Here is a 27,766-nt window from a genome sequence, read left to right on the forward strand (position 1 = left end):
TCAGCCATCATTGGCAAGAGAGGCCCCTTGGTCTTGCAAGCTTTATATGACCTAGCACAGGGGAATGCCAGGGCCAAGAAGTGGGAGTGGGTGGGTAGGGGAGTAGAGTGGGGGGAGGGTATAGGGGACATTTGGGATAGCATTTGAAATGTAAATGAAGAAAATATCTAATAAAATAATTTTTTAAAAAAGAAGCCCTTAAGCTAAAGTAATTAACTCAAACACATTAATACCATTCTTCCATGACTGAAATATCTAAGATGTGGTTTGTGAGTGAAGTATTACCTTTAACACAGGAAGATGTAGTGGAATATGAATAGCAATAACAGTAATTACAGGTTTGCCATTTATTTTGCTTCTTTACCCAGGAATATTTTCATAAATAAAAGAGAAGACTTTGAATTTGATGACTTTTAATGTTTATTATAATTGTTATCATTCCTTTCCCATGGATTATCTGGGAGTTTTCAATATCATGTGCAGTCCCTGCTTTCTGAGAAATGGTTTTAAGACTCAGGACTCCAAGGGGGGCCATCTGCAACAAAATGGCAGAGCTAGCTACGAGCTGCTGTGACTCACAGACGTGCAGTAATGAGCACTGCTGTAAATAACTAAACTCCAGATGTTGACGATAAATATTAGCCAAGTAAGCCTGAGAGGAGAAGGAGGTCATTCAAGGAGAAGTTCTCCATCTCAGAAAGTTGATAGTAATACTAAGGAAGGATGCATGCCAGACGAGCATTCAGGAGGAGAAAATAGGCCAGGCTCTCCACACCAAAACAATTACTTAAGCACATTAAACTGCATCCCCACCTTCCCACAGTGCGCTCACAAGAACACACACACACACACACACACACACACACACACACACACACACACACACACGGTCCTCTCACACCACACCACAAACATACACATACATACATACCATGTGTATATATACCACACCAAATCACAAAGACACATACCATACCATACCACACCACACATATATCACAAACACACATATACCAGATACACACACCCCAGATAAACACAAACATATTACCACATGTACACACAACATACATACCACTCCCTCACACACACATACACACACATACACCATATATAAACACAGACACAAACACACCCATAAGCATACAGCACACCACAATACCACACCACACACATGCACACATACACACACACCACATACACATAACACACTACACTACATGCACACACATGCACTCACATACACACTACATGTATCATATACACATATACACAGATACACAGACACAGTCACACACAAAGACACACACAGTGTGAATCCTGTTTTAGGTGCTGAACAATCAGTGGTAAATGGGGAGGGTGGACGTTCACCACAGGGCAGGAAATCACACTTTCACTAGAATGAGGAAGCAGCAGCTAATTGCTGTCAGTTATATGCAAATATCAAATGGGGCACTAGGAAATTGCATGCCCCATAGGAAATTGCATGCTACCAGTGCTAGATACTGGTACCAAATTCTGGGTACTAAGAGAAGAAAAGCTTTAAAATCTTAAATGGAAATTTACATTTATTGCAGTAATTTAGTTTTAAGAAAAAAATCAATTGGGGCGGGGGTCGTACAGAGACATACTCCATGTGTTTAAAAAATGTGATTACTTCTGACTTGGGAATATCAGCTAAGCATCCACTCTTTGTCAAGGATGGCATCTGGCCCTGAGATTCATCAAGGTGTTTGTCTGATAGTGAGGTAGTACGGAACAGCAAATAATATAAAATCCTTTCAACATACCAGTTGGGTTGATCTGGTTAGGTTAAAAGTTTATGCTGCAGTAACAAACATGACAAGGCGACATCTCATCTTCATCCTGAGCAAAGACTTTGTATACCTGTGTTCAAATGAAACGCTGTACTTGGCATCTTTCTACTCGGGAATCATAGAATTAGCAAGGTTACATAAACTTCTGATTCTCCCTACCCCAAAATTCATTCCCTTACCAATCTTCCCTATATAACTAATTAATATCAATGACTGCTCGCTGTTTAAGTGAGAGTTTCATCGGAATCCTTAATTACTTTCTTTGCCTTGTAGATTATAAATAATCACAACTTTCCAGTTCTAGCTCCAAAATATCCTTGGCTTTTGTTATTTCTCTTCATTTCTATTGACTTATTCTTAGACACTGTCAATGCTCACCTGAAATTACAATTGCCCTGGCCTTGTCCACTCTCTAAACATCAGCTAGAGCCTTCTCTTTGTAAACCCTTCCCCTACCTAGACCCCTTCACTGATGAACTAGCCCCCTAGCACATATGGAGCAGACACGCAGCTCAGTCTCCATGGCTGTCTTATCTGCTCTCAGTGGGAGAGGATGCACCTAATCTGGTAGCGCCTTGATGTACCAGGATGGAGAAATACCCCTGGGAGGGGGTGAGGTGAGGGGGAATACCCAAGGGGCCCACCCTCTCAGAGGAGAAGGGGAGGGGGGATGTGGAAAAAGACTCTGTGGGGGAGAGACTTGGAGAGGAAGCAGCTTTTGGGATGTAAATAAATAAATAAATAAATAAATAAATAAATAAATAAATAAATAAATAAAAGCTAAGACCTGGATCAGAAAAATGGTTCAGCAGGAATAGCATCTTCCATGCAAGCTTGAAAGCTTGACAGTTTGTGTTTCATCCTCAGAACATATGGTAGGCTTGACTCCTGAATGCAGTGCATGAACAGTGGAACACACACACACACACACACACACACACACACATANCACACACCAAACACACATACACACATACACACATACCACACACCAAACACACATACGCACATACACCACAAACTACACACACATACACCCACATAACACACCACACACACACACATACCCACATCACACATACCACACCCTTAAGTATACACACACACACCACACACAATACATATATTCACCACATACATACATACACAGACACACACACAAGATTTAAAAACAAAACCTCAGATACAATCTCATGATCTCTCCATGATGTTATTGTTTCTGTTCTTTTTTTTCTTTTTTCTTTTTTAGATATTTTCTTTATTTACATTTTAAATGCTATCCCAAAAGTTCCCTATACCCTACCCCTGCCCCTGCTCCCCTACCCACCCACTCCCACTTCTTGGCCCTGGCATTCCCCTGTGCTGGGTCATATAAAGTTTGCAAGACCAAGGGGCCTCTCTTCCCAATGATGGCCAATTAGGCCATCTTCTGCTACATATGCAGCTAGAGACTCGAGCTCAGGGGATACTGGTTAGTTCATATTGTTGTTGCACCTACAGGGTTGCAGCCCCCTTCAGCTCCTTGGGTACTTTCTCTAGCTCCTCCATTGGGGACCCTGTGTTCCATCCAATAGCTGATTGTGAGCATCCACTTCTGTGTTTACCAGGCATTGGCATAGCCTCACAAGAGGCCACTATATCAGGGTCCCTTCAGATTAAACATGATTCATGCCCACGTATTTCTTCCTACTTTCAATATCTAAGTTCCACCTCAGAAAAAAAAATATTTTCTTTATCCCTCCCCTATCTCTCTCCCATGTATTATTCCATCTTTATTGTCTATCTCAGTTTCTAGACCTTAGTTTCCTCCCATAGGTATATTAGACTTTGTATAAGAATACTTGCTTGACATGTGGTCTACTAGAAGACAGTCTCCCTGAGGTATTGTCTCTTCTGTCTTGTACAATATAATACCCCTGAGACAAGACCTCGGATGTGCTACTGAATATAGAACATTTGTATTTTTAGGCCTGTAAGAGCCATCTTCACTAAATAAAAGAAGGTTACCTATCCCATTTGTATTGTGTCAATATATTGTACACCATGAGTCAGAAACTAAACACTCCATAGAAGCCCAGTCGAAATCAAAATGAGTGAGGTGGATCAGACATGAGCAGTATCAAACAAGAAAGGCTGTCTGTCCATCTAACAAGAGCAGCAGCTGCAAAGCCTATTTATATTCACCTAGGTATGGACCTAGGGTACCTGTTTCCAGATGCTAAAGTTTTTCCAGAGAAGTAAAAACTCTTGACATGTTAAATAAAAACCGTCTGGGATTTCTACTTGTAAAGAATTGTAGGCAAACAAAACATACTGAAGGCAGCGAACTTAGATTCTTTGCAAATATGTGTGGAGTATAGGTGTGTGCATATACATTATATATATTTCCTGAGGATAATGGCTATAACATTAAGGATAACAACAGTAGAGACACATTGCTGAACATACCTGGTGTCTATCTAAATATTTGATATGTAAGCATCAAGGATTCGAGACAACCCATTGAAGTAGATATCATCATTTACCGCTGGACATGAGAATTCACACAAACACAGAAGGCCAAGAACTTGGCCCCAGGTCACATAGCAGGGCAGAACAGAGGCTGGACACAAGGTCCTTGGAGTCTGGGCAATTTAAAATAAATTACTGAGACATCTCCCCTACAAAAATTCTGTGCTGGATAGCATATTTAAACATTGATTTTCTGTTTTCCTGTCTGCTCCAAGTCTGACCTGTCACCGACAGTCTCCATGTGTTTCCTACCACTTAGACGTGTACATTTCATGGTTGTTGTCTGGTAAAATATTAGGAAAAAGCTGAACAATCCTGCCCCTTAAACAAATTAGCTATATAATATGCAAGTGAGACATGCGAACGGGACCTGAGTATTTATGAGCCAAAAGAGATGAATTATTTGAGGATAAATAAGGACTCAGTTCAGCTTTAGTTATGATATTTGTTCAGATATCTGCAGCTAGGATTTTACTATTACTGTTGGGTTTGGGCAGGCTGAGTAATCAAATGCCATTTTAACTATCTTCTTGGAAGTGCTGAATTAGTGGACAGCTAATGAGCATTTGCTAATATAGATAATTTATAGATCCAATTACTCTACCATTATCAATAAATCAAGTAAGAATGCCCATTGATTTTATTGTTGCATTATAGAATCATTCCTTCTAATACAAGCATTCTAGATATAATTTAGCAAGTGCAATTTCCAGGATTCTTTATATAGGGGAATTCTACCATTTGAATATTGAATGTGTAGTGGTTATGGGAAGAATTCACTCAAACAACAAATATCTGTGCCTTTTCAAGTATTTCTCAGGTTGGGATACTCAAGGCTATGAGACTGGGTTTGTGGTCTAGCAGATGGTGGCATCAGATAATAAGTACAATAAATAACAAAGTACATATACTTATAGAAAGGGATAAGCATAGGGGAGGATGATATGACACAGATTGGTGCCTTGGGAAAAGAGTCTGCCTTCCTTTCAATGGAACTGCCTCATGAGCTTTGTCTCAGAACAACTCAAGAGTTGAAAGTACAGCTGTGCAGCTAGGATGAAGGCCTGGAAGTGGACAGGTGCCTGGATTAAAGCAGGAACAGACGAGGCATTGAAAAGTGCAGCAGCAGATGACAGGAGGGACTTGCCAGGGGACACAGCACAAGGGCCTGAGAGCATGCTGGAAGGTCATGGACTTCGAATCTGGGTGAAACAGTAAGTGACTGGATGATACTTAATGATACGAAAGGCAAGATGTGAGCATGAACCATTGGTAAGATCATTCTGATGGGTGAACCAAGAACCAGGCTTAACTGTGGATCTGTGAAAGCACTGCTTAAAAAAGAAAAATAAAGGGACAGTAACCAAAGGAAATCAGTTAGAGGGACTTTTTATAAAGTATTATCAAGAAGAGCCCCTAACTTTAATTTATGGAATGCTTCAATCAAACTGTAACATGACCATTCAAAAATCCAGGCTCCAAGTCTTACTGTTATTCATAAGGACAAAGCTTAATGACTTAGGGCTGGAAGTATAGCCATTGGAAGTACTGTTATAGGGGTCCACAGAAAGTGTATTTTGCTCCTTTCCTGACCCCTAGCTGAAAGAGCTTATTTTTCAATGTCATAAATGTATATCCACTAAGTAGCAGTTCTAGGAAGGTACTACCATTGCTCTCTGAGGCCAAATTTAAAAAGTGATTTTATATTTTTAACTAAGTTACAATAAATGAGTTGTAATAAGTAAATAATAAATAGGATTTAATATTTCAGATTTATTATTGTATGTCAGACATCCATTTTTATGAGTGTATTCAATTTCTGTCAAATACTGATTTAATATTTGGCATTTAGCTAAAACACTTAGTTGTTACATGTCAAAGACTGCACGCTTGTGTATTGAAAATTCTTATACCGAAGCCCTATCCCCATGTTTGATAAAGAAGGCCATCTGGAAGGTAATTAAGTTTGATAAGGTTATGATAGAAGATGAGTTTTGTTTTATGAAGGGTGACCTCAGCCCACTCATTCTTTGTCATGTAAAGATGCAGAAAGATGGCCAACTGCAAGCCAAGAGAATCCTCATGGGAACAAGTCACCTACCATGTTGAACTTAGCCTTCCTAAGTTTTAGAATTATGTGAAAGAAAAAGACGACTGTTAAAGAAACCTGGATTACAGCACTTTGTAACAGCAGCGCCAGCTGGCCACTGTGTGTATAAGGGGACCTGTCAAAGTAACACTTGGAAGCTATTCATCTGGTCGTGGAAATCATCTTGCTGGTCTTGCTCCATGTCTGATGGCCTAATTTTCCAGTTGAAATCAGAATTTCTTATCATTTGGAGAGGATTCTGCTTTCTGTTTCTTCAAGTGCTGACTAGTTTGAGAAGATGAACAGGGAGAATCCGAGACTCTTATACTGAAGGCTCTGAACACTTCAGGAAGACTTCTGCCATCTGAAATCTTGGATGACATTTGGAGTTGTAGATAGAGAGCAGGCTCAGGTCTGAAAAGTTAGCCACAGTCTTCAGTCAGTTATTTACCTAGTCTGAGGTACAGCCAGGATTTGTTGAGGATGGCACATAGTTGGTGGACTTTGCAAGTATTTTGTATGCGCCATGTGCATGATATCCCCCCCCCACACACACACCAGTATAGACATACATTCTCCCAGTACAGTCAGCCATGAGGTGACAGCAAAGTGAGTGATGGCAGAGGGAATGACTGAGCAAGTAATGTGCACATGCAGAAGGGTTTCAGCACAGCCTTCTTAAGGAGACAGAAAGCACTTTGGATCTAGACCAAGAGCAAGATCTTTAGCTTTTCCAATGGAAATCTAAGGATAACTCATGGCAGAATACAACTATTCTCCATATACCTATATTCTCCAGAGAGAGTTATGTTGGTATATTCACACAAATGAAAGGGTAATTCTGTTGAGAGCTCAGATTGCCAGCTGCACCTGATAGGAAGCAAATTGGGTTCCACAGGACATGGGCAGGGCCAAAGCTTTTAAATTTATTATCAACCGTGGTAGACGCTTGGATTTTTATCTGAAGCATTCTGGGAAAGTATTAAGGATGTTAAGCAAGTGAGACAGCTCTATAGGGACTGGATCTAAAGACAGCAGGAGTGAAATGGAAGCTGGAAAGAACCTACTAATGCATTCAGTGGGAAAGAGAAGGTGAGGAAGAGCCATGAGGACTGTGAAGGGAAAACATGCACAGACTCCAGAAGAGGAATTGGTGAATGAATGTGACTTGCCAATGAGCAAGTCACTTCTTTATGATATAACTGTCCACACCTCTCACAATTTAACATGATATTCAAGTTTAGTCTAATTTATTAGTGTAAAAATCATTGTCTTTCTCAAGGTATGCTGCATTTTGTTTGTTTGCTTGTTCGTTGGTGCTTTTGTTTTGTTTTGTTTTGTTTATCACTGTGATAAAATACCTGACAGAAATGACTGCATGGAAGAAAGATTTACTTCAGTTCACAGTTTCTGAGGTTTCTCTCAATCACAGCAGGGTGAGTGAGATGAGTGGGTGGTGTCGGAGGCTGTTTATCTTGTGGAAGAAAGGAAGCAAAAAGAGACACAGAAAGTGGCTATGGACAAGACATTCCAAAAACCTGTCTTCAGTGAACTACTTCATCTAGGTTTATCCTATGATCTGGGGTTTCCAGAACCTCGCTGACCAAGTTCTTATTATATATCCTTTTTCATGAGACACTTCATATCAAAACAGTAAAACAATGCACCAGTGGTATTGGACTAATTCTACAATATTTCTATACTACAGTGGCTTTGGTCTTAACAATTATACACCTATTATACTTTATGTTCAAACAGAATGCATGCTATAAAACTTTGTATACTGAGAAAATAGGATGAAACCAACAGACCGTTTCTTTAAAACAATTTAAAATATGCTTCTTTGCATCCTCATCTGCACATAGCTCTGGACACCACTAGGCATGCAGCATATAAGCCTGGCATCTCTAACAAGCTGTTCTGCCTACATGCTGTGCCATCATGAAGTCACAGAAGTGTTTTAATTACAGACACTCCTTATTAACTCAATGAAACATATCTGCCTCTTCAATAGTGTATGTTATATCAATGTCTACCATGTATAGTCCTTATTAGATGATCATTTAGTAGAAAGCTTGTAAATCTCTGTTCTAAATATTCACCTGAGTTCAAATAGCCATAGTTCAACAGCAACTATGGTATGAGAGACTAGGGAAAGAAAACAAGAAGTAATGAGAAAAACATACTACGAATATGCATTTTATGATTAAGATATATCACAATGTAAACAGAGAGAATGAATGAATGAATTATGAATGAATGAATGAATGAATGAAATAATAAATCACTGTATCTCCTTAGAAATAATGTGCATTTGTCAACAACCAAGCACTTGCATCAGCCTTTTTTTGTTTTGTTTTGTTTTTGTTTTTGCGTCAGCCCTCTTGCTACAGGTGTAGTCAAAGAATGAACTCTTCATACTTCCCCTTTGAATGCTGATCTTATACCATCCTGCCTTTCTCAATGCAGTTCTGCATCATCAGTTGCTTAATCCTTCCCTTGGAAGGGCTGTCCAGGACACTTAATTCCTTTAGGTTTTCTATAGGCCCCTCTGTCAAGAACTGAGGGTAATTTCATTCTAACTGCATCATGTATCTAATGCTATCATGAACCTTGCTGAGTTTGTCTGTGAAAACTGGCCTTCATATAGAGATGCGCAATGTTGAAACCTCTTAATCAAATTGGTAACAATTCTGTTAGAACTTCCAGGTTTGGGTGTTGCATGGATCTGCAGAGTTTTAGGCTAGAAAAAAAAAAAAAAAAAAGAACACTTCTGCAGAGTGCCAGCAGCTACCACTGCTGGAGATCAAACACTTCTTAACCCGAGTCAAAAATGAAGATCAAACACCATCTTCTTAGCACCATCTGAGCTGTCTCAAATGTGTAATTGGAGATACGCATGGATCCTCTGGGTCACTCACTACCTGGTGCTCTTACAGGCTCACTCTTGATTTTGAAATCAAGTGTCACTGCATGCAGTCTTAGTCCACCCGAAAAGTACCACCAGTGCATGTGTTGTCTACTGCTTTTTAAGCATTGGATCTTGCACTTAGGAGAACTGTGTTTTAAGGTAGGCTGGGCTACAGCCAAGCAACAAGGTCTGCAGAAGCCCCACTTCACCTCTGTTTCTCAGTTCCCTCGGTGGTGAATAGGATGAACATGCTCTTGAGGGTTTCTCTTTTATGACTATACAATGAATCCATGGTTCAAATGTACCATAGTTATGGTGATGCTTTCAGAGATTAATACATTAGTAATAAACACAAGTCCAAATGAAAGTTGACTGCGGCTTCTTCTGAGATGTCTCCCAATAGCCAATGTAGTGGTGATGCTGTGGCGAGGGACTCAGACAACATGAAGTCACATTTGCTTTTCACTCTTGTTCTGACCCTCAGACAATTCATTAAACACGTGCTCATTATGTGTCTCATGCATTACATCCTTTCCTATCACTGGTGGCATTACGCTGAGTTGGCAGCTTTACGTGGAGACACTCTTGTTCCTTGAGCCAAGAGGTACAGAGGGCCAAGAATGACATCATTCTATTCCCAAACTGCCACAGATCTTTTCAGAGACCACTGCACAATGTAATGTGATCAAGGTTAAGTACAACCCACTCTTCATCTTTGTACCCAAGTCAAAGTTCTTTTAGCTGTCTGCTTTGATACTAGATTAATGACTTCTGCTCATTGTTACAAAGTTAGACCAGTTACCCCACAGTCCATTCTCATCTATCTGCCTGTGGCTTATCCACAACACCAGGCTTTCTTCTCTTGCCTCTAGCACCAAGTTCCAAGCCAGCTCCTTTAACTCTGTGCCAAAGAAATACAAACCAAATCTAATATTAGCCTAACGAGAAAAGGCTATCTCCTGCCAAAGAGTCACATAATGTATCTGAAAGCCAAGTGAGGTAATTATTCCCTGTTTCAGATGCTGGTATTTTTTCTCCCTTATATAATACAACAATCAAGATTACTGTGTTTCTCTCATAAGAGTAAAGAATACATGCAGCATTTTAACTTCTTGTGCTGGTTGGCCAGCTTCTACGTGCAACAGACTGTATTTTTTTCTTTTCAAATAAATAAATCATTTGTTCATTTAATGTCTAGGCAATAAAACCCCCTAATTTAGAGCTATTAAACTGAGACTTCTGGTCTTTCTTCCTGCAGTTATTAAACAGAAACTAAATTTTAGTGAACTACTTAAATTCCCAGGTTTCTGAATTGTAAAACAGAGGTGAAAATGTTGTAAACATAAATATGAGGCAGAACTATAAATGAGAGGGACAATCAAAAACTCACCTCTGAAATAGCATTATGGGAGGTGAAAAAGATTCTTAAAAGTCATATTAAAGAAGTCTAAGAATATACCAGGTGGCCTTCCCAAGAAACACATAGAAAATTAATTCAAAAATCAAGAGCATCTACTTTCCCAAAGATTGTTTATGGCTCTTGTGAGGACACAGACCAGAATCCCAGGATGAGAAATAGTGAGATTCCTGCCTGCCTCTAGACTCATCATTCCATCATCATTTGTAAAACCTGTTTTGTTTTGTTTAGTTTTGTTTTGGAGAAAGGGTTTCTCCATGTACTCGGTGTAGCCCTGGCTATCCAGGAACTCACTCTGTAGACAAGGATGGCCTCAAACTCAGAGATCTACCTACCTCAGTCTCCTGATGAAGCCAGATTGTCAACTGCCAGAGCATTAAGGAATGTCCCTTGCAAAAGAGCCATCTGCTTATTTTAATAAATTTTGTTCTGACTGGAACATAAATCTACCTAGGACTAAGGACAAGGTTCAGAGAGAATATCAACCTTTGTCAGTCTTTAGGCTCACCTCTATACTCAGAGAACTCCATAGATTTCTGCAGGTTAGGGCAGCTCTTTACAGAAAAACTTCCTGAGTTGATGACCGTGATCTATGCACACATAGGACAAGACAGAGCCTCTAGCTACATGTCATGATCACAAGCCTGGAGCATGGCTTTCTGACCAAAGAAATTAGCTCTTATTACTTTATTCAATTTTTAAAAATTTCCATAGTCACAAGTTTCTAGTGACTGCTTTTACTGGACAATTCTGTTAAAAATAAATGCATACCCTCCATTCAAGAGCCATATACCTGGCCGTAACCAATTTTTTTCCAGTCTTGGCTGCCACCATGCACACCCTGACTCTATGAGACTTATGTTGAACACACCTGAGTATCTCTGCTGACACACCTGAACCACACATGCTTAGGAGTCAACACTGAGGGCACCATCCATCCTCGAAGCTGTGTCCTTGAGTTGTCCTACACTTCCCAAGCACAGGTCAAGTTCTACATGGAATCAATGAAGTAACCTCCCTACCAGTCTTCTACCAAATGCTTCATGGGAAAAAGGCTAAAGAACCTCAGGTCTGAGCCTGCCTGCAGGATGTACCATCTACAGGGCTGTTTCCTTGGAAACTGCTACCTAATCTGCTTACACTTTGACTCGCCTTATATGGTACAGAACGCTGATGAGATAGAGGTTGAGCCTTCACTATGTCAGAGAGTCATACCCGTCCAAACAGTTACGGCAATGGTGCCTTTGAAAACCTTCTGGATCTCCCTGTGAAATAAGAACGCTGTACCTACTCTACTCCTTGCCTTGTACACCCCCCTTCCAGAGTTAGAGTGCTATTTCTGGATCTTGACTTTGGAACTCGGTTGCTCGGATGCTGTGTATCTTCTTGGCACAGATTTCCAGAGACTTGAGCAAATCCTGATGAGCTGCATCGATCAATATCTTCCAAAGATCCACCTTTCAACTGTGTTCAGTTTTGTGACCTAAGATGAAGACTTTCCGACAGTGAGTTTTCAGACCCAGTGGGATATTCTGTTACTATCGCTGTGTTTTATTAGGTGCTACTGGCAACGTGCTGCTGACTGCTGGTTTAGGCTGGGCAATTACAGCCAGCTGTTCCTTCACTGCTTTCTGAGATAAAGAACCTGTTACAAATAATTGTCCCAGAATTAGGAAAATCATAAACACAAACATCCACATCTTTATGTATGTTTTCTTTCATTGAAAATAATTTTCAGGACAGAACACCAATGACTTATGCTCTAAGATCAAGAATCAACACATTAGAACTCATAAAATTCCAAAGTTTCTGTAAGACAAAGGACAATGTCAATAGAACAAAATGGCAACCAACAGATTGGGAAAAGATCTTTAGCAATCCTACATCTGATAGAGGGCTAAGATCTAAAATGTACAAAGAACTCAAGAAGTTAGACTCCAGAGACTCAAATAACCCTATTAAAAATTGCATACAGAGCTAAACATTGAATTTTCATCTGAGGAATATCGAATGGCTGAGAAGCACCTAAAGAAATTTTCAACATCCTTAGTCATCAGTGAAATGCAAATCAAAACAACCCCGAGATTCTACCTCACATCAGTCAGAATGGCTAAGATCAATAACTTAGGTGTCAGCAGATGTTGGCAAGGATGTGGAGAAAGAGGAACACTCCTCCATTGTTGGTGGCTCCTCAGAAAATTGGACATAGAATTACCCGAGGACCAAGCTATACCACTCTTGGGTATATGCCCAAAAGATTCTGCAACATAACAAAGACACATGCTCCACTATGTTCATAGCAGTCTTATTTATGATAGCCAGAAACTGGAAAGAACCCAGATGTCCTTCAACAGAGGAATGGATAGAGAAAATGTGGTATGTTTATAAAATGGAGTACTACTCAACTATTAAAAACAATTAATTCATGAAATTCTGAAGCAAATGAATGGAACTAGAAAATATCCTGAGTGAGGTAATCCAGTTAAAAAAGGACACACATGGTATGCAGTAACTAATAAGTGGATATTAGCCCCAAAACTCCAAGATACAATTCACAGGCCACATGAAGCTCAAGAAGAAGGAAGACAAAAGTGTGGATGCTTTGGTCCTTCTTAGAAAGGGGAACAAAGTTCTCACAGGGGCAAATATGGAGTTCAAGTGTAGAGCAGAGACTGGAGGAAAGGCCATCCAGAGATTGCCCCACCTGGAGATCCATCCAGGCTTCTAAGGAACAAAAATTTTACATGATAAATTAAACCTCAGACTATGTTCTGTCAGAGTTGGACAAGACAAACAAACAGAAGGAAAACAACCCAAGAGAAGGCAGCAAAAGAATCAGAGGCACACTTGTTCACACACTCAGGAATCCCATCAAAATCACTAAACTGGAAGCCTTACTGTATCCGCAGAGGACCTGGTGCAGTCAGTGCAGGCCCTATGCATGCTGCCTCCATCTCTGGGAGTCTCTACGAGCTTTGCTCATGTTGATTCAGAGGCCCTTGACTTCTTGCTGTCCTCCGTCTCCTCTGGCCCTTAAAACCTTCCTGCCTCCTCTTCTGTGGGGTTCCCTGAACCCTGTGGGGAAGGGTCTATATCTATGATGTTTAAAATTATGAAAAACTACAAACATAATGCAATAAAAACCATGTTACAATCCTCACACAGGTTTTAACATTGCTTAAGAGTTTGTAATAATTGGGTTTGAGAGATGGCTCAGTGATTGAACGTTCTTACACAGTAATCGAGTTCAATTCTCAAAGCCCATGTAGAATGGGGTAACAATTACCTGTAACTCCAGATTCAGAGGATATGACATCTTTTTTCTTCCTTCTGGTGGCACCTTCACTCATATGCTTCTACACACACACACACACACACACACACACACACACACACACATACACACACACACATATTAAATATATGTCTTAAAAATGTAATTAATGTAGGGAACTATAACAGGGTTTCCTAAGTAAAGCCTACGAAATATACACTTTGCAAAACAGGTCAAAAGCTGATAATCATTAAGGCAATATATAACGTGACCAGGAAACCTGGACAGAACATCAGATCCCCAGGTAGGGACAAATGCAAAATTAGTACTTCATTAGATGATATCTACGGCCCAAGCCACAGAAGGCTAAGATCTTACTAGTAACTCACTTTCTCAATGAATAAAAAGTTATCAACAAGAATTAAAAACTTTACCCCTGTGGCAAGCAAACTCACCAGCAGGAATAGAAGCCACACAAAGAAATTTACCAGCCTATAAGGAAGAGCATTAACAAGCAGAAAAAATCATGGTGAAACTATGAATACCAAATTTCTGGAAGAGTCTTTTAAATAAATATAATCAAACAAAACACAAGTCCTCCCCATCACCTCCATGTGAATATAATGTACTGCTCAAAACAGACACCAAACACTCCCCTACTCTGGGGTGCCCTTATTCAAAGGATTCAAAGGACATTTTTACATATGTGGTGACCTTACACACCATGCAGTAGCACTCCTTCCTCAGATTAAAACATCATCACTTGTACACAGCACCCCTACACCCTGAAAAGGAAGTGCTCTCTTCCTCTGGATGGACACAGATTGCTTCTTTAGCCAGTGTATTGTGAAAGGACACAAATTATTTTTAGTATTTTCATGTAGTGAAGTGTTGCATTGACCATTATCCTACATCCACCTTTGTGTATCTTATTATTTCCTTAGGACAAGTTCCTAGAAAGAAAATCACTGGTCTGCACATCACACCCACTAAACAAACTACCTCCAGATAAGCTGTGCTCATTTGCACATCTGAATGCCTTTTCATGCCAGAGGTTCTATAGGCAAGGTAAGAAGGGGTCAAATTAGCAAAGGGAAAGAAGATGTCTCATGGTCCTGCCGACCCTCTACGAACAACAGAAGAGGAATCGCAAACATGTCTATATGTTCACAAAACAAGTGTGTGGAACAGATATCAAGTTGTGATGCCCCTGGACCCTCGGTCATCACCGTAGGATACTGTCACTGTACATTCCCATCAACCAGCTTTAACTGTTAGCCCTCTGTGGAAAGGGCAAATTCTGTCCGTGCTTGATTGAAATTTCTACTCTGTTTACCCCTAAGCATGCCAATGTGAAGACCCTAGAATCTTGTTTCTGTGCTTCACTGTAGATGATTTAGACAAACTACAATGAACATAATTTTTAAATGTGGTCTATTGTTTTGAAAAGGCAGAGGGATGCTTTACAGAATCGTACTTTTTTTTTTTCCTCCAGAAGCACAAAGTCACACATTCAACATGAACTCAGAAGCAATCAAACCATGTAAGATCTGAACCGATTTTCTGTAAATATTTTTAAAGAACAGAGATATAATCTAGAATTATGTAATTACATTTGAAGTAAAATAAAACAAATATCAAGAATTAATTTTCTCTGTTCCCCAGTGGGAGTCTTAATATTTTAGACACCCTTTAACTCTGGCAAGCTCTATTTATCTTTCTGAATAAAGGCAGACCCTACGGATACTTTTCTTTATATCCTCGGAATAACTCTGTAACACCACAGAGTGATTAGCTTTAGATGTCACAGCAAATCTCACTTATCACCAGCTCTGCTCCCAAGCCTAACTCAGACGGTCCACCAGTTTCCTTTAAGGAGCTATTTCTCTGCACAAAAAATATTCAGCGAGAAGTGATTACAGTATCTTCCTCACCAATCACTCGCCAGTTCTTACTTCACACCCAGAGGTACACGTTGAGTAATGTCATCTGCTTTTAATTATCTAGCCAGAGAGGAAGCAATAATGATCATTATTCATAGCTACAGGTAAAGCAAGAACAAAATCACATTTTAATCCAGAAAATATAATTTGGAAGAGAAGATCGTGGTACAGCAGCCAGGTCACCTTCCTCCTTCCAGTTTTTCTTGGGAGCTTACGTGCGCTTTCTAAGGTTGCACATACTCACTCAATAAACACAGAAAGAGGAAACAAATGTCTATAAAGATTAATTCCCTCATTAATTTCTAATGAGAAAGCTAAAATGAACATCTTTGACACTTGGCATGGATATCGTTACTGAGTTTATACAAAAATCCATACAATGACTGTTTTCCTTTCATCGAAAATAGATCCTTTTCTCAAGCAATATATCCTAATTACAGTTTTCCCTCCCTCTGCTCCTCCCAGTTCCTCCCCACTGCTCCTCCCATCAAGATCCAATCCCTTCTTGTCTTTCATTAGAAAATAAGAGGCATCTAAGAGATAGTAATAGAAATGTAACAAAATAAAATATTACAAGGTAAAACAAAAACTATCACATCAAATTTGGACAAGACCAACCAAGAGAAAGAAAAGAACCCAAGAATCTCACCCACACACTCAGCTGTCCCATAAAAACACCAAACTGGAAGCCCTGATGTTGTAAGCAAAAGACCTGGTGCAAACCTGTGCATGCTGCCTGGGTCTCTGTGCATTCACACGACCTTTGCTCATGTTGCCTCAGAAAGCCTTGGTTTCTTGGTGTCCTTCATTCCCTCTGACTCTTACATTCTTTCTGCTTCCTCTTCTGAGTGACTTCCCTGAGCTCTGCTGGGTCGGGGGTGGGGATTTGATGGAGGCCACCAATTCCATCTGAGTATTCTAAGGTTTTTCTTCTCTCTCTCTCTCCCTCACACCTCCCCCCCCCCAAAAAAAAAAATGTCTGGTTGTAGGTCTCTGTGTTTACACACCATTTTTTTTTTAGGACAAGAGAAATCCTTTATAAGAGGCTGCCCTCAACAAAACCTCACTGTTTGGTATACTTTCAATACATACTTCCTCAGTTGTATTGCACCTACATTTAGGTCAAAGACTAAGAACTAACCCTCCATCAGAATAGAACAGCTGTGTTTTCATCAACTAAGGATTACTATTGTCTGACTCATAGGATGATTAAAGACATAATAAGCCCCAGCACCAAGAGTGCTCTAAATCTGCTATGTATGCACATACTTACAAAAGTCAGTTATTAGCATTAATAGCCTTTGTCAGCAAAAGCCCCCTAGGATCAGGCTTTTGCTAAAATGTTTTCAGAAGCACAAAAATCATTTACTCAGCTCATCTCATCCTAATAAGAGAAGCAGATTTTTAGGAGTCCTTTATAGATACAGAATATGAAGACTGAAGTTGTGTAAGTTGTGAAGAAAGAAAGAAAGAAAGAAAGAAAGAAAGAAAGAAAGAAAGAAAGAAAGAAAGAAAGAAAGAAAGGAAGGAAGGAAGGAAGGAAGGAAGAAAGAAAGAAGACAAAGGAAGGAAGGAAGGAAGGAAGGAAGGAAGGAAGGAAGGAAGGAAGGAAGGAAGGAAGGAAGGAAATAGAAAGGTGTAAATTCTATTGCTGTTAGACAAGAGAGGCTTCTTTTTTTCCTATAATCCACTGTCCAGACCTTGTACCTTGGGACAGCTACAAACATGTTTGAATTTCATCCGAAGGGAACTCAGTCAACACTGCCATCTATCATCATTTATCAATGAGACACGGCACAGATACATCAGTGATTAGCAGGAGCATTATTAGCCCTTCCCTGTGGCTGACCACGGCTTAGCAAGGCTCCAGCCACAGACTTAAGAGTGCTTAATTGGCCAGGGGCTCACCTTTGCTGTCTCAGCTTCTCCCTGAAGTCTCTTGGGGGTTCCTTTTTGGTCAGGCACCTTCTGGAAATTTCTGTTTTTAATGGATTGAGATTCTACACCTTCGCCTTCAATTTGCAGTTTAATTCCGTCAGCATGGGCAGGGTGATCAATACCCCGTGGATTCAAACCACAGTGGAGAGCTAAGAAAGATGAACAAATACAGCTCAGAAAAGGAGTTATACAAAGAAAGTGTCTGTGACAGAAAATATTTCATCAGGCCTAAGTGGGAAGGACAAAGGGTGTGTGGGAGCTCAGCGGTGATATAATGACTCTGAGACATAACATGGGTGAGGAAAAAACACGGCATTGTGGGAAACCGAGCTTGGAAGCATAAATCCCAATCCCCACAATTCCAAAGACTTACTTTGAGTACAGTGCTAAGGCCCACAGTTCAGATGGAGCACCAGTAATGATGCTGCCTCCCAATTAGTTATTTCAACCCTGAAGTTCGGTTTATTGATCTCCATTCATCTCATTCCCTGCACCCTACAGAATCCCTCTTGTCATAAAACACCCACTAACGCAGTCTACCCTCTTGCATTCATTCAACCAATATGTATTGGGCATGTATGTATACTGTCCCTGTGGTAGACTCTCAACCTAGACTTAATGCACAGGTGGAAACATTGTAAAAACTGAACAGACAAATGAACTAATGATTTTTTAAAGGTATCTCTGCTACAAGAAAGGAAAGGAAAGACCACTCACGCCCTGATAGCTTCAAATTTCTTATCTTCATTTCTATACCATCTGTACTGGCTAGTTTTGTGTCAACTTGACACAGGCTGGAGTTATCACAGAGAAAGGAGCTTCAGTTGGGGAAATGCCTCCATGAGATCCAGCTGTAAGGCATTTTCTCAATTAGTGATCAAGGGGGAAGGGCCCCTTGTGGATGGGACCATCTTTGCGCTGGTAGTCTTGGGTTCTATAAGAGAGCAGGCTGAGCAAACCAGGAGAAGCAAGCCAGTAAAGAACATCCCTCCACGGCCTCTGCATCAGCTCCTGCTTCCTGACCTGCTTGAGTTCCAGTCCTGCATTCTTTGGTGATCAACAGCAATATGGAAAGTTTAAGCTGAATAAACCCTTTGTTCCCCAACTGCTTCTTAGTCATGATGTTTGTACAGGAATAGAAACTTTGACTAAGAAACCATCTAAAATGAATATCTCTACCAATAAAACTTACAGCTCATATTTTGGGATATTTATTGATTTAGAAAACATGTATACACTCCTCCTCTGTGCCCAAGCTTATATAAGAAACTACAATGAATTTTTTTGTCGTTGTTGTTTTGTTTTTTCAAGACAGGGCTTCTCTGTATAGTCCTGGCTGTCCTGGAACTCACTCTGTAGACGAGGCTGGCCTTGAACTCAGAAATTACCTGCCTCTGCCTCCCAAGTGCTGGGATTAAAGGTGTGCACCACCACGCCCGGCTACATCAATGAATTTTTTGAGAATAATTTTTCCCCTAGACAACTGCCACTTGCACATGAGCGCATGGCATATATAGAATTGTGTTTTAGGATGTGTCATAATAAATTATTTTGACTTTTTGTGTTCCAAACCTTAAGATTTAAATTCCTATCCTCACGGTCAGCTCCTTGATCTTAGATGGTTCAAAATCAAATACTAAAACCTCCCTTTTACCTCCATTAGGACATTAATTCACTGACAATCTCCCATATTAGATGATCATTAGCTTTCCCCCTTTTCATTTTTTCTCATTGGTTAGTCACCTCTGTAAGTTTACATAGTACATACAGTGTTTTTCATTATCCACTCTAACCAGGCTATGATTCCCACTCCTCTCACTGACTCTTTGAAGACTTTTACAGGGAGAATGACTTTGAGAGAATACTTCCCAATAGAAGTGAGGTTGGGCAGATTCTTCCCATTCTTCATTTTCTTATTAACAGGCACCCAATTCCCACTGCTTTTGATACAGGAAATACCCAATCTTAACATGGTCAAAACTGAATTTCACTTTGCCTACCACAAAAATCTGCCCATTGATTTCCCCAAAGCTGAGGAGTCATTCTTGACTTCAGTGTCTCAAAGATTCACAAACCCCTCCCATCTATCAGTGAAACCATTAGCTGGAACTGAAACAACCATACAAGAGCATCCTCAATTCCATCTCCTCTGTCACCACCATAGACCGAAACAGGTATCACACAGTCAGACTGCTAACCTTAGTCATCTCATTTTTCTTATCCCTTAAGACCCATAAACATGTTTATATGTTTATATGTATATCATGTCATGAGACTCCTTTGCTTAAAACTTTCTCATGGCCTCATTTTACAGTTAGATGATTCAGAAAATGTCGTCTGGTCCAGCAAGTCCGGTCCTCTTTGATCTTGCCAGCTTCTCTATTCACACCAAATGTTCCTTGATCACCTTGCTTTTTTTCACCAGTTTCCTTTCTTCCTTTACCAAGTTCTTGCCCAACTCAAAGACTCAGTACCTGTTTTTATGCTTATAATGTTACCCATCTTTCACCCTTAATATGACTTTTCTGTATGTTTTTCCAACCGTCGTCTTCACCGCTATCTATACCTTCCCATGTCCTTCTCATAGAATACACGGTACCTTGGAGAATAAATATCTAATAATCTAAACCATCTGCTTGAAAGGGAGAACATAGGCATGCAATTTCCTGCCATTTGGATATAGACATTATTCGTGGATTTCTCCTCCCCTAGACTCTAGTGTTCCTAAAAGCAATGAACAGTCACATCACAAAGTTAAACTCTCAGCAAGGATCAGTTCATGTGCCCTCCCTCAGGCCTAAACCTCAAATGATATTCATGAAAAACTCTACCAGACATAATTATATTCATTTTTCAGATAAGGGAAATGAGGCACAAAAGGGTTATGGTCAGTGAAGGTCACACAGGTGTCTGCTGAAGGTCACAAAGATCAAGTGTCATTTGGAATGCACATGCATTTAAGTTAGAGATGAGCATATCCAAACTAGATTAAATAGAAAGGAGACTTGTAAGCGTTTATAATGGAAGGTTCTGTCTAAGTTCAAGTCCCAAGATAGAGGAGTTTATAGCTCAGCAGTCCTCTAAAGGACTTTTATCCCTCTGTCCATGTATCCATGTCTCTATTGGTAGCGTTGCCTTTGTCCTATACATATAGGCCCTTGAGTCACATGCTTCAAGTGTTAACATTGAAGAATAGAGAACTTAGCCATAGTTATTTTGCGAATTCTTCTCTTCCTCTAAATTTTAAGCACTTCTCATTGGCTGAAAGTGAATAACATGTTCATCATTGAACTAAGACCCTTGAGATGGTCAAGTGAAGTTCAACTCAGATCAGTTTCCCAAACATTCACTGCTGATACTCAACAGAATCGGTATAGAACAGATAGTTGTGAACAAACTCCCATGCTCGAATTACAGTGATGCAAAGAGAAGCAGGGAGAGCATGAAACTAATTACTGTTAATATCAATCAACTTCTCATCTCCAAAGACTAGCCTACTTAAAATGAATATTCAATTAAATATACTAAAATTGTGATTATTCTAAAAAGCTGTGCTTCGGTAGGGAGATAGTAGATTCACAAGGGATGGAATTGTACATTAATGAGGGAAAGAAAAATGCCCAGCTTTGATCTTTCTCTTCCAGCATGATCCCCTGTTGCTTTCTGCATTGAAATTCAGGTATGGGAATACCATTGAACTGCTGTGAGCCTCCAACACTGTGGATTCTCTTGCCCTATTGCCTTTCACTAAAGCAGACCTACACTCCCTTCATCTGCTCCCATGAGCCCCTCCCTTAGGAAAAAGTTTTATTCCATCTGTACCCTAATCTAAATTTCTACAGCAATTACCCGGCTTGCACTTGAGGGGAAGGTGCATATGGAAGGAGATGATGTCTTCAAACTGGGATCTTGACACCATGCTTGATACATACACATCCATGCTGACGGTTTTCTGTGATAATGTTTTTTAACAGTGATGTTCTAATACACATTTTGGATTTTAACACTTCATTTTGAAATTTTCAATGCTAATGAATTGAATCAATGTCATATCTGGAAAAACTTCAGGAAAAGACTTCAAGCTATCTATCTATGCTATTGATGCAATGACTAGAAACCTGCTAAGCAGAAGCGTATTTGAGACAATTCAAAGAAACATGAAGGGGGTCTCAAAGCTGACCCATGAGCATCTGAGCCCATTATACTGAGTAAATAACTTATATGAAAACAAGTAGGGGTACGGATGAGACAGAAACAAGAAAGCAGAAGGGACACCAAGAACATGATGAGCAGAAATGAAGGTCACACCTTAGAAGAGGCCATTGGAACATCATTTGATTTGTAAATATCAGAGACATGAAATTTCAGGGACTACAAAGCAAAACCTGTCAGAAATATTTTAAAACAAATAAGTCCAAGAGCAAAAACCTAAATCAGTGCTAGGTTTACAGTCAAGGAGGGAATTATTATGGAAGATTTAAATATTGGTGTGACAACTAAGGCTACGTGTATAGAAAGTCAAGAAACTATACTGCTCCTCTGGTTTACAGACTATCTTATATTTTGAACACCAAATATTTTACTAGTGGAGAAAAATCTCCTACTGATTTAAGGCATAATTGTGCAAAAAGAGATGACTTGTGATTTATTTTATATTTGAACAAATGTTTCTTTTCTCTTTTTTGTATTTTTCATTCTCTTTGATTGTTGTGTCCATGTTTTCTTTTTTATTAGATATTTTCTTCATTTACATTTCAAATGCTATCCCCAAAGCCCCCTATACCCTCCTCCTTCCCTGCTCCCCAACCCACCCACTCCCACTTCCTGGCCCTGGCATTCCCCTATACTGGTACATATGATCTTCACAAGACCAAGGGCCTCTCCTCCCATTGATGATCGACTAGGCCATCCTCTGCTACATATGCAACTAGAGACACATCTCTGAGGGGTACTGGCTAGTTCATATTGTTGTTCCTCCTATAGGGTTGCAGACCACTTTAGCTCCTTGGGTACTTTCTCTAGCTCCATCATTAGGGGCCTTGTGTTCCATCCAATAGATGACTGTGGGCATCCACTTCTGTATTTGCCAGGCACTGGCATAGCCTCCCAAGAGATAGCTATATCAGGGTTCTGTCAGCAAAACCTTTCTGGCATATATAATAGTGTCTGGGTTTAGTGGTTGTATATGGGATGGATCCCATATGATCATCTTGTTAGATGCTGAGAAAGCATTTGACAAAATCCAACACCCATTCAGGATAAAAGCCTGGGAAAGATCAGAAAATCAAGGCCCATGCCTAAACATAATAAAAGCAATATACAGCAAACCAGTAGCCAACATCAAACTGAATGTAGAGAAGCTGGAAGCAATCCCACAAAAATCAGGGACTAGACAAGGCTGCAAACTTTCTCCCTACTTATTCAGTATAGTACTCGAAGTCCTAGTCAGAGCATTTAGACAACAAAAGGAGGTCAAGAGGATACAAATTGGAAAGGAAGAATTCAAAATACCACTATTTGCAGATATGATAGTATATATAAATGATCCTATAAATTCCACCAGCCAATTCCTAAATTGGATAAATACCTTCAGTGATTAACTCAAATTAACTCAAACAAATCAGTGCTCTTTCTCTACACTAAAGATAAACAGGCTCAGAAAGAAATTAGGGAAACAACACCCTTCACAATAGTCACAAATAATAGACAATACCTTGGTGTGACTCTAACTAAGGAAATGAAAGATCTGTATGATAAGAACTTCAAGTCTCTAAAATAAGAAATCAAGATCTCAGAAGATGGAAAGATCTCCCATGCTTATCGATTGGCAGGATCAATATAGTAAAAATGGCTATCTTGCCAAAAGCAATCTACAGATTCAATGCAATCCCCATCAAAATTCCAACTCAATTCTTCACAGAGTTAGAAAGGGCGATTTGCAAATTCATCTGGAATAGCAAAAAACCTAGCATAGCAAAAACTATTCTCAATGATAAAAGAACCTCTGGTGGAATCACCATGCCTGACCTCAAGCTGTACTACAGAGAAATTGTGGTAAAAACTGCATGGACTGTTTCTTTTCTTATGTTATATGCCATGCTTGAGATCTGGGCGTGGAAACTATGGTGATTACTAAAGGATGGTGTATATCTGTTCTAGGGCTTTCAGCTGTGGTAGGGAAGTTAGACACATCAATGCAATGACAAATCTGTATCCCTCGGGCACCGAGCTATGGAGAACAGTTGTATGAAACAGTATAATCAATATTGCTGAAGAAGCAGTCTAGACGGACATGCAGGGTAATAGGCTGGCTTATCAAACAAGAGAACAGATCTTCTGAAAAGGGAATAGCATGAGCAGATATCAAGAGAATATAAAATTTGGGGTTGATGCTGAGGAGTGACAAAAATAAATAAGAATAAAGCAGTGATATTGGTAAATAAAACAGTAGACAATCAGAATAGCCATGGACAGAAGAGGGACTGGAAAGTGTGACAAACACAGAGTGGTTACAGTTTAGCCTTAAACACAAATAAAATCTTCATAGATAAAATAACATGGATGAGCACCGAAGAAACTGTGCTAAATGAAATAAGGCTGTCCCAACAGGACAACTCTACCTCTGTGTAGCGACTCACATTTGTAATCCCAGCACTTGAAAGATTGAGGCAGGAGAATTCTCTCAAGTTGAAGCCTAGGCTGCATAATGAATTTTGGGTCAGCCTGAACTAGAGTGTGATCTTATCTCAAGAAAGAAAAATCAAATAAAAGGACAAAAAAATTGTGTAGAATAAAGCTTGCATGGATCCACTTATAATAAGTACTCAGAGCAGTCAAATCCACAAAGTTAAAAAATAATTGTTACCTCAGGGCCGGGGTGTGGAAGAAAATAGGGGTGGATGGGGGCGTTTCCAGAGCTGGATCTGTAGTGTTCCAGTTTAGGATAACAAAGTGATTTTGCAGATAGGTAGTAGCGACAGTTACTTAGTATAAATGACTTATATAATACAGGATTTTTACAAGGGTATAAATTATATTTTACCAACACAAATGACAAAAATCCTACTCATATTAAGTTTCACTTTGACCCAAATATCATAACCATTACTTAGAAAGCAAAGTTTTTAAAGATATTCTTATTCAAAGGTTTCAGAGTTTCTTCAACTCATACATTTTTACTATTATGGATTCTACACATTGTGTGTATCGATATATGTGTGTGTGTGCTTATGTGTTTCTCTGTGTGTGCATATGTATGAGTCTGTGTATATGATACTGGTGGTAGTGTGTCTGTGTGTGTGTGTGTGTGTGTGCGTGCATGTATGTGTGTGTAAGAAAAAAACAAGCCTAACAATACTTCAAAATTTTCTGGAAAAGGATTCACTTCCAAACTAGATAACATGTAAACTGAGCTGCCACATGCCTTAAAAAGGGCTCCATCCTTTTAGAATTATATCTCTAGACAATGCTATTTTGATGTGACTTAGGTCATAGTAAGAAACAAGAAAACGCTAGTCTCATTTTATCTCCTCACAATGATACATAACAATTGATAGTAACATATAGATGTAGATACAGGTATAGGTGATATAGACAGACATAGATATGGATGATATATAGATATAAGAAGTATCATAATATGGATCACATAACTTCATTGATTTAGGGTCTATTTTGCTAAAAAGTCACCCAACTTCCCAATCCTTCCGAACCCGGATATCTCACTTGAAATGGAATACAGCTCTGTTCACATCCGACAATCCTGTGTTTTGACAAAGCTTTTCCATAAACAGGGACAATGAGTAAAACCCAGAAAAACCTCAGGGTGAAATGGCTTAGTAATAGCTCCACTGTAACTTCCTGAAATGCTGTATGCTTCCTTGCCTTGGCTGGACTGATGTCTCTACATTGTACTCCCTTCTCTTACATTATTTGTACGGACAGCCCCTTCAGGCAGTATTAATGTTGTCTTCTTTATGCTGTGAAGCTTGAACTAAGCTTTTATGTATTGAGTTCTGTGTATTTATCTAAACAATGTTGACCATTCATATTTTTTCTTATTAAAAGACCAGAATGTGTCTCTGTGTATGTGCTATGCGTTGCAAATACTTATAAAATGATTGCATAGACTACCAATAGTTCCCAGGAGAGATTGACTACACTTCGTTGAACTTTACATATCCAGCGTTTGGACAAATCATTAATTTAACAGTAGATAACCAGTCATTGTTTAAGGAAAAGGCTAGACGTGATGGGAAGATTTGAGGCCAATCCTGCTCTTTGTGGTTGTCTTCTGAATCACTTCTGCATTTTTCAGAACAGCAGATAAAGGTTGCTTCCAAACTACCTACCCAATAGACAAAAATGACAGAACTACAGAGCTCTTTTGATATGTTTATCAGCAGCAGCAGAATGGAGATGTTACTGTTGAAAAAAAGAAAAAAGAAAGAAAAAGAACCTAAATAGTTGTACATAGTTGTATCCAATACATGTTTTTAAGTGAATGAACCATCTTAGAAATAAAGATACTGCAGTCCCTTTGATTGGCTTCTAGAACTGGGGTATCCTGTTTAAAATTGCATGTGCATGCCTTGTTTTTAGATGGAGATGAAGACCGGGAAGAAACAGCCTTTCTGTCACACCTCTCTCATATACTATACACAAAGTAGATACTCTCCAAATACCAGTTTAAGGAATAACTATGGTTCAGTCATTCTAAACACAAATTCAGTAGAGACTTTCTAGCAGAAAGAAATCTGAATATCACACAGGTTATACTTTTCTTTGTTGTAGACCCTTGGGAATATAAACACGTTTCCAGCACTTTTGCCTTCTGTCCACTCCAGTGATAGAGCTTCAAAGCTCTCCCTCTTCAATTCCCCAGCCACAATTACAGCTGTGGGCAGATGCTAATGCAGAGGACATGAACAGGAGTTTGGGGAGAGGGGGAAATAGTGGAAAGGACAAATAGGAACCGATTTGAATAGTACTTTGACCTCTTCCCCTTACCTCAAATGCGGGGGACGTCTAGTATGGCTAGACATTTGTGCCTGTGGCGCTAGATACATGAGAGATCAACAAGGGACAGATAGTCACAGAGGCTTGAACATCTCTGAGGGACTCAGACTTTGTTCCAAAATGCTAACCGTTAGTCTTCATAACACAGAAGAAAAATAATCACCCTCTTATTATGCCACCACCAGTCAAATCTCCTGCAGCTTTTCTATGACTTGTAAAACATATTACTCCATTTTAACCAATAGATAACTATTTAGCTTTTCTTAAAGAGAAAAAAAGGTAAAACGTGCCTTAAGAAAATATTCTGGTCCAAGTCTCATATATTCATCATGACTCAAAAGCTAGAGAAGTACAGTATTAACTTATAAGAAGAAGTAAATGAAGAATACAGTTAACAAAATAACAGTTACCAGAGGTAGAATCAATGCAGGTACTACTGTGAAAACCTTGAGAGCAAAGACCATTACTTCTTTAGGACATTGTGTCACCAGTAATAGTTTAAAGATAGTTCATGAAACTTTTTTTTTAATTAAATATTTTCTTTCTTTCTTTCTTTCTTTCTTTCTTTCTTTCTTTCTTTCTTTCTTTCTTTCTTTCTTTCTTTCTTTCTTTTTTTATGTTTTGTTTTGTTTTTCGACTCAGGGTTTCTCTGTGTAGCCCTGGCTGTTCTGGAACTCACTCTGTAGACCAGGCTGGCTTCAAACTGCCTGCCTCTGCCTCCCAAGTGCTGGGATTAAAGGCGTGTGCCACCATGCCCGGCGAATATTTTTTCTTTTTCTTTTTTTATTAGATATTTTCTTTATTTACATTTCAAATGCTATCCAGAAAGTTCCCTATACCCTCCTCCC

At 39.5% G+C, this 27,766-nt stretch overlaps 1 protein-coding gene across 4 annotated transcripts in view; it reads right to left on the reverse strand.

Annotated features, from left to right (window-relative positions):
• Positions 1 to 27,766, reverse strand: part of Samd12 (sterile alpha motif domain containing 12) — a 423,060-nt gene that overhangs the window by 361,184 nt on the left and 34,110 nt on the right. For all 4 annotated transcript variants that reach the window (XM_021217112.2, XM_029547884.1, XM_021217113.2 and 1 more), the window contains exon 2: positions 17,871 to 18,049. In XM_021217112.2, the coding sequence (XP_021072771.1) occupies positions 17,871 to 18,049 (179 nt within the window). The remainder of the gene's footprint in view (positions 1 to 17,870; positions 18,050 to 27,766) is intronic.

The sequence above is a fragment of the Mus pahari genome, chromosome 17, assembly GCF_900095145.1.
Source record: "Mus pahari chromosome 17, PAHARI_EIJ_v1.1, whole genome shotgun sequence".
Taxonomy (NCBI): Eukaryota; Metazoa; Chordata; class Mammalia; order Rodentia; family Muridae; genus Mus; species Mus pahari.